This window comes from Apostichopus japonicus, chromosome 14 (assembly GCF_037975245.1).
Source record: "Apostichopus japonicus isolate 1M-3 chromosome 14, ASM3797524v1, whole genome shotgun sequence".
Taxonomy (NCBI): Eukaryota; Metazoa; Echinodermata; class Holothuroidea; order Aspidochirotida; family Stichopodidae; genus Apostichopus; species Apostichopus japonicus.
Window position 1 is genome coordinate 21,313,724 of NC_092574.1, and position 14,323 is coordinate 21,328,046.

Genomic DNA, 14,323 nt, shown 5'->3' on the forward strand with positions numbered 1-14,323 from the left:
AAAAAAAATTAAACCGTGGTTTCTTTTGCCAAATCAAACAATTGGGTCCCTAAGTCAACACTGTTTACGCTACCAATCAGTGGCTACAACCGGTCTGTTAACGAGCGTGTTGATCTGTGATCGCCTCTTCAAAGAACACTAGATAGTTTTCAAGATGGACATGTGTCGGTGCCTACACGTCTGCATGATATTGACTTTCAATCTTAACGTTCTTTGTAGAGAAACTTTGTTAATCAGTGAGAAATTGATCGAAAAATATCAGTGGTCAATCTTCGGTATATTAGTCAAGGAATGAAGATTATGGTGAAAGCAACACTTTAATATTAGTAGCTCAACTCATTTCGTCAGTATCAAGTGATGGAATAGTGAAAGAAAGAAAGACATCATGTATTAAAATGTTATTAAATGAGGTATACATAAATTGTGTAAACCCACATGGGCAAAGGAGGATCCACTCAGGGGGAAGGGGGAGGGGTGCACAATGCATGTCCCATTGGCAAAGGGCAGTGGGACATGTGACTTTGATTTGAGGTGAAAGAAAATCACCAAAGTTAACCTGAAAGCTTTTCGACAAAATGGACCTCAAATTACAATAATTGAAAGTTTTTGGACAACAGGATACTTCCGATAAAAATTGTATTTTTTTATACATATTTTAACGATAGGACCCTCTTTTAATCATATTATAGTAATAAATCTTTACAAAAGTTTCTCAAAATTGAGTGCAGGTATTTGGTAGTTTTTACGCAGAAAATCAGTGGATTCAAGTTAACTCTGCTTGAAAATTTAGATTCTTACTTTCTAACTTAATTCAGTCTCCCCCCCCCCCCCCACACACACACACACACATACACACAGGGATTGTTAGGAAATTTCCAGAGGATTTTGGATGTGCTAAAGGCCTAAGGCAAAATATTTTTCTAGACCCTTTGAAAAACTTGTTAGAAAAATGATTCTTTTTAGAAAATTAAAGTTCTGCTTGTCCTCCCCTTACCACTGTGACCCCTCCACCACTCCTAGAAAAGCATTTCCCTAAAGAAAAATTGTCTAGCTACACCCCTGTCATTATGTCAGTTCCCCAGATGCAATACCAAAACTCACTTGGAAAACAAGAATTTTATGACCTCAAATCAACATGTTTGAAATGCATTACAAATGTTTCCAAGAAAAATTATGTTTTCATGTCATCCCAAGGATGCTCTATTTGTTTTATATGAAGTTAACAGAACAACTGCTGGTTGAGTTATTAGAATTTATCAAATAATGGTTTGACATTACTCTGAGAAAGCCATCAGCAAGATCAGTCTAGGAAGCATAATAGCGAAGCTGATTAATATCACGAAAACCGGACTGGCAATGATACAAAACAAAAGTAGCACTCAAATATTTCTTTCTCCTTCCACTATAACATAAAGTAACTAAAATTCTGACTAATCTAAAGTCATCCTCTATTAAGAAAAACTATGACATTGGAGTTTTGCTCAGCCGCGCCATTTTCATATTTACAGTTCCGTTCGTCCCTCCATTGCCACAGTGTATCTATTACATCGCAAAAAAAAAACTTCCGTTTCAGATGCACGTCGATTATCTGTTTGTTAGCTACTCCGTAGACCATTGATCGTTAATAAATTTGTCGTTCATGAGTATCAAGGCAATATATGTTGGTTTATTGTTCAGTCTTGCACCCCGCCTCCCCACCCCCGAAACATTGTTTGTTTTGTCGTCTTCACTAAACCTTCCTTGTCGACACGCCGCACCGCTCGTACGTGAGGCGACGACAAAGAAAGTCATTTATTAGAACCTGGTGTACGGTCTGAACCCTCCCTGGATTTTGTTACCATGTTTAGTTTTTATATCATGCAACAGGGAGTTTCTTCTCCAGATAATCAAAATATATATCACTGGAGATTGAAGAATATCATGCCAGTACATCAGTTGCAGGTTTAGTTTGCCAGTATCGTAAAAATAAGACGTTAAGACGAGCAGTTTATGTTCAAAGGTTGCGCCATAAATCAGAAATCGAGGATGGAACATTCATGGATTGTATCAATTAAAAATAACTCAGATAGCATTTTTCATTCCAAGATTTGAGGGAAGGCAGTTGATTTAATAGGTTTTTGTCTTGTCTTGTATGCATTTCTCTTTGCTTTTCTTTTCTCTTCTGGTTTGTGTGGTTTTCTTTGTTTTTTTCTTTACTTCATGAATTGATCTAGCTCAAGACATAATTTGTGAAGGGAAAAGAGATCTTTTTATGCTTAGGTCTAAAAACCAAAATAGTAGGCGAAATCTTTTATCAGCGTTTTATTTTATAGTTGTTGTTTTTTTTTTGCAGTGTAACTCAAATTTAATCTAATTAACACCTACCATGTGAATATTTGTACCTAAACCTCCAATGTTAAAGTGATATGCATTAGAGTATCTAAAAAAATGTTAATATTGGTATATGCCATCAGAGCTTTATAGGTCACACGTCAGTCTTTGTTAATGCAGGCCATGTTCTAATTTTATAAAACTTGTCATATTTGATTCATCTTCCATGGATGGATGAATTCTATGCTTTGAATAATTCAACTTGAGAACAAATGTCAACGGCACCGATGGATCAAATTCACCAAAACAAGATAAAAATGAAACTTTTGAGTTTCTCAAGATCTCATCATCTTACAAAGGTTGACTATCATCCCAAGTAAACATATACAAAAGCCTATTGTTATGCAAATTACAGAGACTGATGTTTAGACATGTGATCTGAATTCCACCAATGGCAGTGTTTAGTTATTAGTTCTTCAGCTTATCCTTCCTCTCAAATCTCCCCCTTTCCCTATCCCACATCCCTACCCCCCCTTCCTAGTCCCTACCTTCCCCTTCTGTAACCCTGCTCTCCTCCCATCCCCTTTCTCTCTGGTTTGGACCAATCATAATGGAAATTTTTATGCTCGTACACTGATTAATGAATGGAATAACAGCGATATAAAGAACATTTGACTTGAATATATTCGTGCAGTAATTATATACAGTATACCAAACATCAACTTTTGCTTAATTCCCTCCTCACCTTGTACCCATCTCTCCGGGAATCAAGGAACGACAGGTGGTTCGAGATAAGATACCGTAAATTAGATGTTTAAATACAAATACTTAATTCAGTCTACCTTTGACAGTCATGAGCCTTTTTCCGCGAATTCGTGGAATATCTGTGATTTCTTTTCTACCTTGGGAACAAAAACTATTATCCTAACACACTGAAGCATACTCAAACTGGAGTCTATACTGCAATTTTTACAAAGTTCTGAGATTTTTTTTACCCCAGGCTCATCCCTGCTTTGAAAGTTCATATCTTGACATCTCTTGTTGTTACACACACACAGAGACTTTGCCTACGTCGCCCGGGACAAGGTGACCCGCCGATACAAATGCCACGTATTCCGCTGCGACATTCCCGCCAAGACCATCGCCAACGCCCTGCACGAGATCTGCGCCAAGGTCATGAGCGAGCGTCAGAAGGGGAATACCATCTCCATGGTGACGCAGGGGCAGATGATCAGACAGCAGCAGCAACAACAGCTGATGAAGATGAAGAGCATCTCGTTGGACAGCAGCAAAGAGACGAATGCAAACACAGGTATTGTAGCAATGAACTGACATGAGTTACGAATGCAAACACAGGTATTGTAGCAATGAACTGACATGAGTTACGAATGCAAACACAGGTATTGTAGCAATGAACTGACATGAGTTACTAATGCAAACACAGGTATTGTAGCAATGAACTGACATGAGTTACTAATGCAAACACAGGTATTGTAGCAATGAACTGACATGAGTTACGAATGCAAACACAGGTATTGTAGCAATGAACTGACATGAGTTACGAATGCAAACACAGGTATTGTAGCAATGAACTGACATGAGTTACGAATGCAAACACAGGTATTGTAGCAATGAACTGACATGAGTTACTAATGCAAACACAGGTATTGTAGCAATGAACTGACATGAGTTACTAATGCAAACACAGGTATTGTAGCAATGAACTGACATGAGTTACGAATGCAAACACAGGTATTGTAGCAATGAACTGACATGAGTTACGAATGCAAACACAGGTATTGTAGCAATGAACTGACATGAGTTACTAATGCAATCACAGGTATTGTAGCAATGAACTGACTTGAGTTTAATACCATCAAGTCAGCTGAGTGTGTTTACAGTTTGATCATACACACAGCCCATATATATATACACATTAACGGTTTGAAACCACGACACAGATGTAATATTGGTTGAATGTTTCTTGTTGTTGTTTGTTTGTTTGTATGTTTACTAAATTGATCATGTCCATATGTTAACCACCTCATATATAGATTATAGCAATGCTTAAAAGCTATACAAACCAATTTATTAGCTTCTTTTTTTTTCCCATTTCTCTAGCCAAATTGTTATTTGGTATCTCTGAGAAGATCCAACCATTCAGCTTAATGTAACACTTTTTTTTAGTTTTTTTTATAGTAAACATGTGTATTCCAAGTTTGATAGAAAAATAGAGACGAACAATGCGACAATGTTGCAACTTTATTCTTACCTATGTCTCTGTGGTGATATTTCTGGCTAAGTAGGTGCATATAAATGTAGCGTTGCTGTATAATATCAAGGTCAGCATCTCTAGCAATCTTCCATGCAGAGAGCTCTTAATTCCCAGTGAATCCATCTCGAGCGACAGCAATTCAAAACATACCAGTATGAAATATTTCACATATGCACCCCCCTGGGTAGGTTTGTTCATTCTTCATGTAGATAGCATTGCTATCTAGGTGTAAGGAAAATGGAGGCCTCATGCAGCGAGTTTGCTGCTCTCTCCTTGGTGTACACCTGGATTATAAATCTTTGGAATTGTTATGCTGTCAATATTCTTTCATAGCTATATAGCCAGCTATTGTCCATTCAAAGTACACTATTGAAAGATATCTGACCATTCTCTTCGCATATATATATATATATATATATATATATATATATATATATATATATATATATATATATATATATATATATATATATATATGTATACACCCCTCAGATCAAATGGAATAACCTGAACGATGATATACAACATTGTAGGGAATTAAAGATCTGAGGGGGAGGGGGGGGGGTTTGTATTAGTATTGTATTAGTTTCCTTTAATACCTATACATGACTAAAGATGGAATCTCCGTGGATGACATGTTTTTCATTAATCTATAATAATACAGATATAATGCAAGTTTTCAAACAATAGGAATGTGTTACCTTTAACCCTACTAGACAAAGTACATGTTCAAAACATGTCACCAAGTGATTGAACATAGCAACATGCAGACACTCTGTTGTAGTCAAACTTAACCTAACGAACATAACAGCTACTTTACTTAACATGGAGGACATGATTAATAGTCGATCAAACTTTTTTTGGCTGATGGTTGATGGAAACTCGATGAAACTTGGGCATCGTCATGACAACACGATTATAAATTATTAATAAACAGCATGATGAGGAACTTCTTTGCCAAGTTTTAGTCAACATCCCAAGTTATTATGATTATTATTATTTTTTTTCCCATCCAATTATGAGCGTACAGTAACAAATTTAATAAATCATTAAAACGGCTCTGAAGGAGGTTTTCTACCGACAGTATCCTTTCTAATCTCTCGCAATCGTAAGCGAATGCCGATTGAACACCACAAAGTTCTTATAACTATAGCTTGTGTGATACCCCTGCATGATAATTTGACTTGGAGGCATGCTATCAGGTGTTTCAAAAATGGAGTGCCTTTTTGCAAGCAAAGCTCAGTTTCTCGCCATTAAGTCAATTATTATAAGTTATTGATGGGGTCCTCTTTCATGGTCCCTGGAAAGATCGAAAGAACCATGAATAGCATTTCTGATAACAAACCATCAACAGCCATATACTGTGGGGACTGATTGTCATTATGCATATAGTAGCCTATCAGTATGTAAACATGCACGGAAAACCCTCACAGTAAAACAGGCAGCCGAAATCCGGTTGCACCTTGCACGCCAAAGTCATTTTTTTTGTCATTTTTTACCACGGATGTAAAATAATCAAGTTGGATCGGTTCCACGGTGCGCCGGCTGGCGTCAGGTTGGATTTATGTCACCTTTGGCAGCTGCATTTAACTACCTGTGGGATTGTTCAGACAACTGAGATAATTTGGTCTTGTGGGCCTATCCACGGGTAGAATGTTTATACAGATAAAAACATTGCTAGGATGCACTGCTGGTACCCAGGTGATGCTGAATGACAGTCGCTGGGCTAGATGGATGATATATGTATTCAACGATGTTTATGCTTGATAAAAAAAAAAAAAATCAAATATTCTCAGTCGTTAGATTAGGAGGGGTTTTGTTAACTAAAAGAAGTGATAGAAACAGTGGCATGTATATGGTAATGCAAACTTAGAATGTTTCTTTAATAGCCTAAATGTAAAAAATTATAGCCCTATTAGCTTACTTATAGCTCCTTCATAGCTAACCTGTAGCTGTTTGTAACCACCCCCCCCCCATCTGTAGCCCAATTGTAGCCTAAACATCAGATTAGTTGTTTTTGGAATTCACAATATATGCAAAATGAATAGCTTAATCATCATTAATGTGGGGTCAATAATATCCCCATTGACCTTGTCTTTAGGCATCAGTTTTTAATGAAATTAATTTTCTAGATCCACCCATCTTCTCCCCCCCCCCCCCCCCCCTTACTCTATTCCACAAGCTAGAGAGGACACACATGCCCTATCCTTCTTCTCCCCATCCTTTGGCTTTCCAGGTCAAAAGCATCTCTTTCTTTAGGTTACCATGGGTTCAATATAAGTTCAGTCATAAAACATTGCAAAGATATCTCATTCTCCGAGAGAAAATTATGCATACTCGGTAATTGAACAGGAAATAAATTTTCCTTTCACATCATTCATCTTTTTTATCCTGGCAAAAATTAAAATACCGTGGGCAAATAAGATTTATTTTCATTGTGATTTATTTTTGAAATTTAAAGCTCATAAAATGCTTAATTGAAGTCATAAATTTTAAATATTTGATCTGGAGGGTATTAAAAAGCATTTAAGAGAAAAATGCTATGTTGCCTTAATATTAAATAAATTGCAAGGAGACAGGCCTAAATGAGCCTAAATGAGTAAATAATTCTTTGAGGTGAATGTCGGGCCAAGTTAAACCTCTTTACTTGCAAGAATGGAATCATTATACAATCGATTCACATTAATTTAGTCGTATAACAGGACTAGCTGATGATGCAAATTCTGCTAGATATGCTAGAGTGGTCACAAATGTTTGTAAACTTGAAATAAGCATTTTTAAATCTGTTCATCTTTTCTTTTTGCTGGATAGTTTAAATTGGCTTTGCTTATTCTTTGTAAAGAGTTTAATCATTCTTGTTGAAAAGAAACACCTTTAGTCATAATAATCTGAATCAAAAGGAACCTGTTAAAACTGGACAAGATAATTTAGGCTGTTGGCTTCAACTCATGAATGCGTACTTGTAAATGGTATGTACGAGGAGGCTATTAATTGCTATACCTCATTACCCATCATGCACTCTTCTTCAGGAGGAATGTGATACATTCCCTGAATGCATGCATGTACAAGATAAATCTGCACAATTATATGTCCAACTTGACAGCCGTGGACTTAACTATCTCAACCGCAGTATGCATGCAGTAACGTTTCAAAGTAGCTTCTTCAACATTGGCGTTGGCATGCAAAAGCTTGGAAAATTTTGTTTTATTACCGTTAGTTATTGTTTTCTTTCCACATGTTTCGTAAAGCTCTGTTTTATGTTTTGTTTGGTTAATATTTGTTCGTGGTGATTGGTCAAGCCTTTTACTCATTAAAACTTGAAAAAAGTCTGGATATTGTGCGTCTGACAAAATGAACTATTGGTAGCCTAAAACTAGATTTAAAGGTCACCACTATAAATCAATATTTTACTCACTGAAGAAAAAACACTTAAGAAAAGAAAAATTGGCAAAGGTCTGTGGCAATTTCTTTATTGTTGAGGAGGAGGGGGGGGGGGTAGAGGGGAGAGAAAGGTTATGGGGCAAAAATATCTTCCTGTTCTTATTGTTTGCTAATATTGATACATCACCTGTTTTGAGTGCTGCGCCTGTATGGCTGCACCTCTAAGGAGCTCAGACCTAGCAGGGTGCTTCGCTCAAGCGTACAACATATGCTATCTGTTCCTACTGTTCGCACTTCCACCTATGGGGAACGTTGCTTTGCTAGATCAGCTCCACAGCTCTGGAACAGTCTCCCCTTACATCTGAAAACAATCCAGCATGTGTCAACTTTCCAGAAAGAACTCAAGACGTTCTTATTCATGAATGCGTATCCATTTGTTTAATAACTGTTGTGTCCATTTTGGGTACTTTGCTCCTACAGCGCTTCTGAGCAATTTTTTTTAACTGGATAAAAGCGCTTTACAAATTCTTATATTATTATTATTATTATCATTGCATGTAATAACGTATCACATATCTGTTTTCCTCACAGTTGACTTTCCGACTCCAAAAGCTGAGCCCATCACAGTATTCCGAGCTAACTACATCGGCAGTACAGAGGTGTCCTGTAGTGGAGGTTAGACAAAAAGGAACATATATATATATATATATATGTATATATATATATATATATATATATATATATATATATAAAATATTCAATGTGATATCATTTCAAGTGCCTTTATAGTGGTAATATTTGATTACTAGTGCACGATATCGCCAAGAAAATTCCCTCCTGACAATTTAAAAATCTCTAGAGTGTAAAAGACTTCAATGAGTTCAGTTTACAATTCTAGATTGTAGACCATATGTGTTCATGTAGATTATTAGAACTAAACAGAATCTTTTCAGTTGCAGGCATAGGCGTAGGAGCCCAATTTTTTTTTGGGGGGGGGGGGCTGTAACGACTTGCCTGAAAAACATACCCAAAATTTTTCGACATGTTAATGTGCATATCATATAGGCATGCATCGGTTATTACATCGCATGCCAATAACATACAATCATTTGCCGTGTTACTACCCTTCCATATTGGTTATAATTATTGGGGAAGTCGTTACAATAATAATGATAATAATCAGTTTAACCATTGAAAAACACATTGCAAATATTTTTCTTTCAGTAGGTGCCCGCAAACTTCTCAGCATATTGTATTGCCCAAATTTTCACAAAAATTTTTGGTTGGGGGGCTGCAGCCCCCCAACCTCCTACGCCTATGGTTGCAGGAAATGAAATATCAACATTTTGTTCGATGCTAATGTTTTAATTTTACTGTTTATAAGACCAGTGTGTCAGGATTGACATTAACATATTCCAATTTGACATCGAATATGTTTTAAATGTAATATTTGTGTAACCATCTATGTTTCATAGATAAAAATCAGCACTCAGAATAAGTTATATGGCTTTCCCCTTTTTTTTCATTTTTGAAACGCATTTATGTTGAATGTCAATTTGAGATTTGTTCAAAAATGTTAAAGACTTCAAGATCTGCTTTATTGGTTCCAATTATAGCACGCAGTAGCTAGTAAAGTTTTGTGATTACGTCATCGACCTGCCTAGGTCGTAAATCCACCTCAGACTCTAAATTTAGCCTGCATAGCTTCTTAACACCATTAGGCTCTTTGTGTAAACACTGTGTGGAAATATGTTCATGTCTACAGTGTATTTAATCATACAGCGTTCACACAAAGACCCCCCCATACAAGAAAAAATATGTGGCAGGCGTTGCAGACTAGTTGGTAAAAAGAGGTCATTTTACGACCAAGGCAGGTGGATTACATAATCTTAAGAAACTTTTCCACAATAGCATGCTATAGTTGGGGTCTATACAGCAGACCTATAAGTTTTAAATAAGAGGGGGAGGGGACTCCATAAAAAAAGGGACATAATAAAGGAAAACCAAAGCAAAATAACAGAAAAATATCGTTTATGTGAACAGAAACTATTTGCATTAGAAGGTGAAAAAAACCTTTGCAAAGATTATTAAGTACCTTATTGGAGGGTATAGAAAGCCTTGAGATTCTGTCTGCTTGTCAGTAATATGGTAAAATAATTCAATGTTTAATCTTCAGAATCTCCCCCTGGTGAGCCACTCCACAGCTGGTTTTGAGTTTTACCTTGAAGGGCAGTTTTGTAGTCAATAGACCTTGGGTTTATATCTGGAGTGGTCAGTGATTAGATTTCTATGAAGTGTGCACACTCCATAATCTGGGGCAAGGGGAGGCTGTGGAGGGAACGTTAAGATGAGGCAAATGTGTAGAGGGGCACAACAGATAGCAGGCAATACTTTGCAAGAAGCATTTGAGATCCCAGAAATTATGACTAGGTGTGTAGAATCCCTCAGTGTGGTACTGAGAGGGATTTTTGTAGGGACTTTGCTGTAATGAGCTCGACTTCTTATATTTTTTATATTTATATCTCATTTTGAGTGGCATATGATCTCTGGAGTTTACGGCTTGCTTTACCCATTCTCATACGCGGTCCCTTACCCTGACCTCCCCCTGCCCCCCACCAAATCTGATAAAGACAAATTTCCAATTTTATGTTCTTTATTTATGGTTTGTGTCGCAGCAGGGATGGAAACATTGAACGAAGCCATCAACAAGGTTTTTGACATGACCCCCGCAGACCAGTGGATGCCAGTAAGGATAGAGGTAGCCGTCTCAACTGTTACCGTAACATCTGTCAGGGTAAGTGATTCTAAATAAAATCAGGTTAAAGTTGATAGATTTAACACTAAAATTCCTCCTTCCTTACATTACACACCCACTTTCGCTGTTTATTCAGGGGCAGGGGCAGGTTATCTAATAGAAAGATGAGGCAATTTAATGTGTTCTACTTGTATCATTATACTTGCTCTCAATTTCATTCCAGCAGCATTTTCAAAACGAAATATAGCAAATTTAAATCCCTTTATTTTTATGATTTTTATAACTTTTTTGATTACAGACCAAAGAAGTTATTACAGAGAACAGGATTCGATTCCTATCCTTCCTTGGAATAGGACCTGATATCAGGTAAGGTTACCCCAACTCTCCCCCTCCCCCCCCCCCCCTCTGCAATTTGTTGTATTAAATGTTTGAAGTCTTGCAAGATGTTGGAAATGACATAAAAATTTACCCGATTGAGTACCCCATAAAAATGCTTCTTTCACTGTCTTTTGATGTGTGTGCATGTGTTTAAATCAAGTTTTGTATACCAATATGTTCCTTATCATTATAGTGGGTCCAGAGGCCGGGGGGGGGAGGTTCTGAGGTCATGTTTTGGTTTCAAGATTTGAGAGATATTTTTATAACACCCACATTAACCCTCATTAACAGCTTATGTGTAATGGAACTTTACAGACAGAACTGACATAGGATGTTATTCGAATGAAAGAGTAGCGAAAGATATTTCTTTACCCAGTCCGAAATTATCTCGAGACAGATATGTACAAAAGCGTCTTTAAATCGTTGACAGTACATTTGATTGATGAGCGGGTGGGTCTTTTCGTAAGCTTTCCTGTTGGTGACTTTTCCAACAGAAACATGCAAACACCATCTGTTTCATAAACTTTTACTATGCTTGCCATGATGCTTTCAAGTAATGGAAAAAGGATTACTTTGTGACAACTCAGTGGTTGCAAAGCTCCCTACGAGAGAAATTCTCGACTTCTTTTTGAGACATTTGAGGAGAGAAACACCAAAGGTTTTTCCAAATGACGGTACCACCTAATGACGGTACCACCTAATGACGGTACCACCAAATGACCGGTACCACCAGCCAATCTCTTGTGTCTCTCATGTGATGAAATCACCTTTAAATGTCTCAAAACCCATCATCAATCAGAGAGACCAAAATATTTGATCTTTCTGAAAGTAGAGTGCTTGAGTTTAAGCTCTGTGTTGAAAATAATGTCACTGTCAATTTTTGTTTATGTTGTCATAGTGACAGAGCAGGTAGTGGCAAAATTAGTTTATCTTCTTTATTTATTTTTTTTTTTTGGGCATCTACATTCACCTTGGGTTCCTTCCACCTTCAACCTTTTGAGCCTTTTAAATTTACTTTAAATCGTGTTTCATACTAACGGGACAGGCGGCTGGGGACAGAACATTGAGAATCAAACTGAATGAACGAAAAATATTGAAAACTTCTTGAAAACAATCTAGGAGGGTGTTGCAATTTACTGACAGTCATATTATCAGTAACACTTCGTATACCTTTGGGGGGGGGGGGGAATGGCCGGACAAATGCCAAAATATGCTTTAATGTCTTAGAATATTATTGGAGGTGGTCAGCATTCCTAAAAATATATGCTAGACGGTCAGTTTATGGTCACTGTCGGTCAAACTTCAAGAAAGCAATTTGCTGGTACCAGGCATCTAAGCATTTTCTTTCCCAGCATCTGATTTAATGGTGCTTGGTGTCCAGAATCGATTTAAGAGGGTCTGAAAATTTGAGTATAAAAACACTCATTTTGAGCAATTTGAGCTAATTACCAAACCAACATTTGGGACCAATACGGATGACCTTTGAACCCACCGTAGGAGGTCAAGTAAAGCTTCATTGCCCTTAATATATACCTTCTCTTTTTCTCCTCAATCTCACTAAATGCAGACAATTTGGTTACATCATGTGTGTGGGAAAGAATAAGTTCCAATGTCACGTCTTTTGCTGCGAGCATTCAGCCGGGGGATTAGCAAAGGCCATCGAAGCTGCTTGCAAGGTAAGCCATGAATTAATGTTTTTTCAGAGCCGTCGTCGTCATGGCGATTATTAAAGTAGTCTGTCAAGTGTCGTAATCTACGTAAACCATTTTGAACTATTAACTTTTGTACTTAAAAGTCTGCTGCCAAATGAAAAATTGCTTTGGAAAAAATAAGCCTTGGAAAAAGAATACTTGAGAGAAGCGTTTTGCATTTTATACTAGAATCTCACAACTTTTTTGAATTTTCATTGGTATAATCGCTCACTAAGCTTTCTTCAATCAAGTATAAACTAGGCTATATTTTATTCCCCTGTGAGAGTGTTGTCATTAAATATTACATCTCGCCCTGACATTAATATAAATCCTCGAGATCTAATAGTCCAATCACAAGATGGCAATGATGTTGTATGTAAAAAACTGAGCAAACTTCTCAGGAATCTGTCTGCCCACTGGAATCACCACCCCTCAGGAGGTTAGGAAACTTCCAAAAAGTGGGGGGCATGCGCCCCCAGTGCCCCCCCCTCCCCCCGGCTCCTACCCCCTACCACCACGACTGCACAAACTTGATGATAAAAGGACGAGAAAGAAATTGATACTTAATAGATTCTTCTGGTCTCCCTTTTCTCTTTCATTTTTATTATTAACATCCTTAACTTTTGTGATATTTTAAGTATTTCCATGCTTCAACATTGACTGTTTTTGTGTTTATGAGCAATTAACTGTTGAAGGTTTAGATGTGTTTAGTCTAGCCTTCTACTCATTCGTGTGCAAATGACATGAAACAGTTTACCATTCAGCAAATCCAGAGTTAGTGGCATGCCCTGCGGTTTAATTACCATTAATTGTTTAATGATTACTCTCTTGCCCATGGTATCAATTGAGTTGGCTGTCTGAAATCAGGTTACATTGATGAATTAATTAAACATTACAACAAGAGTACAGAGTAGGAGAAGGACTGCTTATCATTAACTGCAAGATGAGAGAACTTTAGTAAATGAATACTTTCTAGCTCATTGCAGTGACCATTGAGTTCTCTGATCATCTCCCTACCCTCCCCCTCCCTCCCCCTTCCCTCCCCTCCCTACCCACCAAATCACAGCGAACACCACTTCACCTGAAACCAGGAGTAGGCCTAACAGTCGAATACCTGAAAACTAAATCCTCCATCTACATCCATTTATAATCTTTAAAAGTTTGCTTAAAGGACTAGACCCATACGAGCCCCCCCCCCTTACCGCTTTCCCCTACCCCATATCCTCCCATTGATATGCAATGTTCCCTGTTTCCCTACCTCTACACAGAAAATGAATCAGCGGTTTCATTTTCTGCATTTTCAGTTTTCTTCTTATGCTTAAATTAAGATGTACTTTAAACTATATAGGCCTTGTGAATGGTTAACCAAGTGCTTTACTGCACTCTAAGTAAGATATTTCTCTCTATAAATAGAATTGTTTGAGAGCTTATCAATCTTTTTCTTTACCTCTTTGATCTAGTTGAGGTATCAGAAATGCCTTGATGCAAGACCCAAGAATAACTTCCTGACAACTGACTGCGGTGATGGCAAGG

General features: G+C 37.4%; 1 protein-coding gene across 6 annotated transcripts in view; it reads left to right on the top strand.

Moving 5' to 3' along the window:
- LOC139979460 (uncharacterized) overlaps window positions 1-14,323 on the top strand; it is a 114,725-nt gene that overhangs the window by 89,798 nt on the left and 10,604 nt on the right. For 5 of the 6 annotated variants that reach the window (XM_071990270.1, XM_071990268.1, XM_071990271.1 and 2 more), the window contains exons 6-11: window positions 3,369-3,622; window positions 8,558-8,641; window positions 10,642-10,760; window positions 11,020-11,087; window positions 12,667-12,775; window positions 14,251-14,322. In XM_071990270.1, the coding sequence (XP_071846371.1) occupies window positions 3,369-3,622; window positions 8,558-8,641; window positions 10,642-10,760; window positions 11,020-11,087; window positions 12,667-12,775; window positions 14,251-14,322 (706 nt within the window). The remainder of the gene's footprint in view (window positions 1-3,368; window positions 3,623-8,557; window positions 8,642-10,641; window positions 10,761-11,019; window positions 11,088-12,666; window positions 12,776-14,250; window position 14,323) is intronic. The other variant, XM_071990267.1, reaches the window with a different exon arrangement.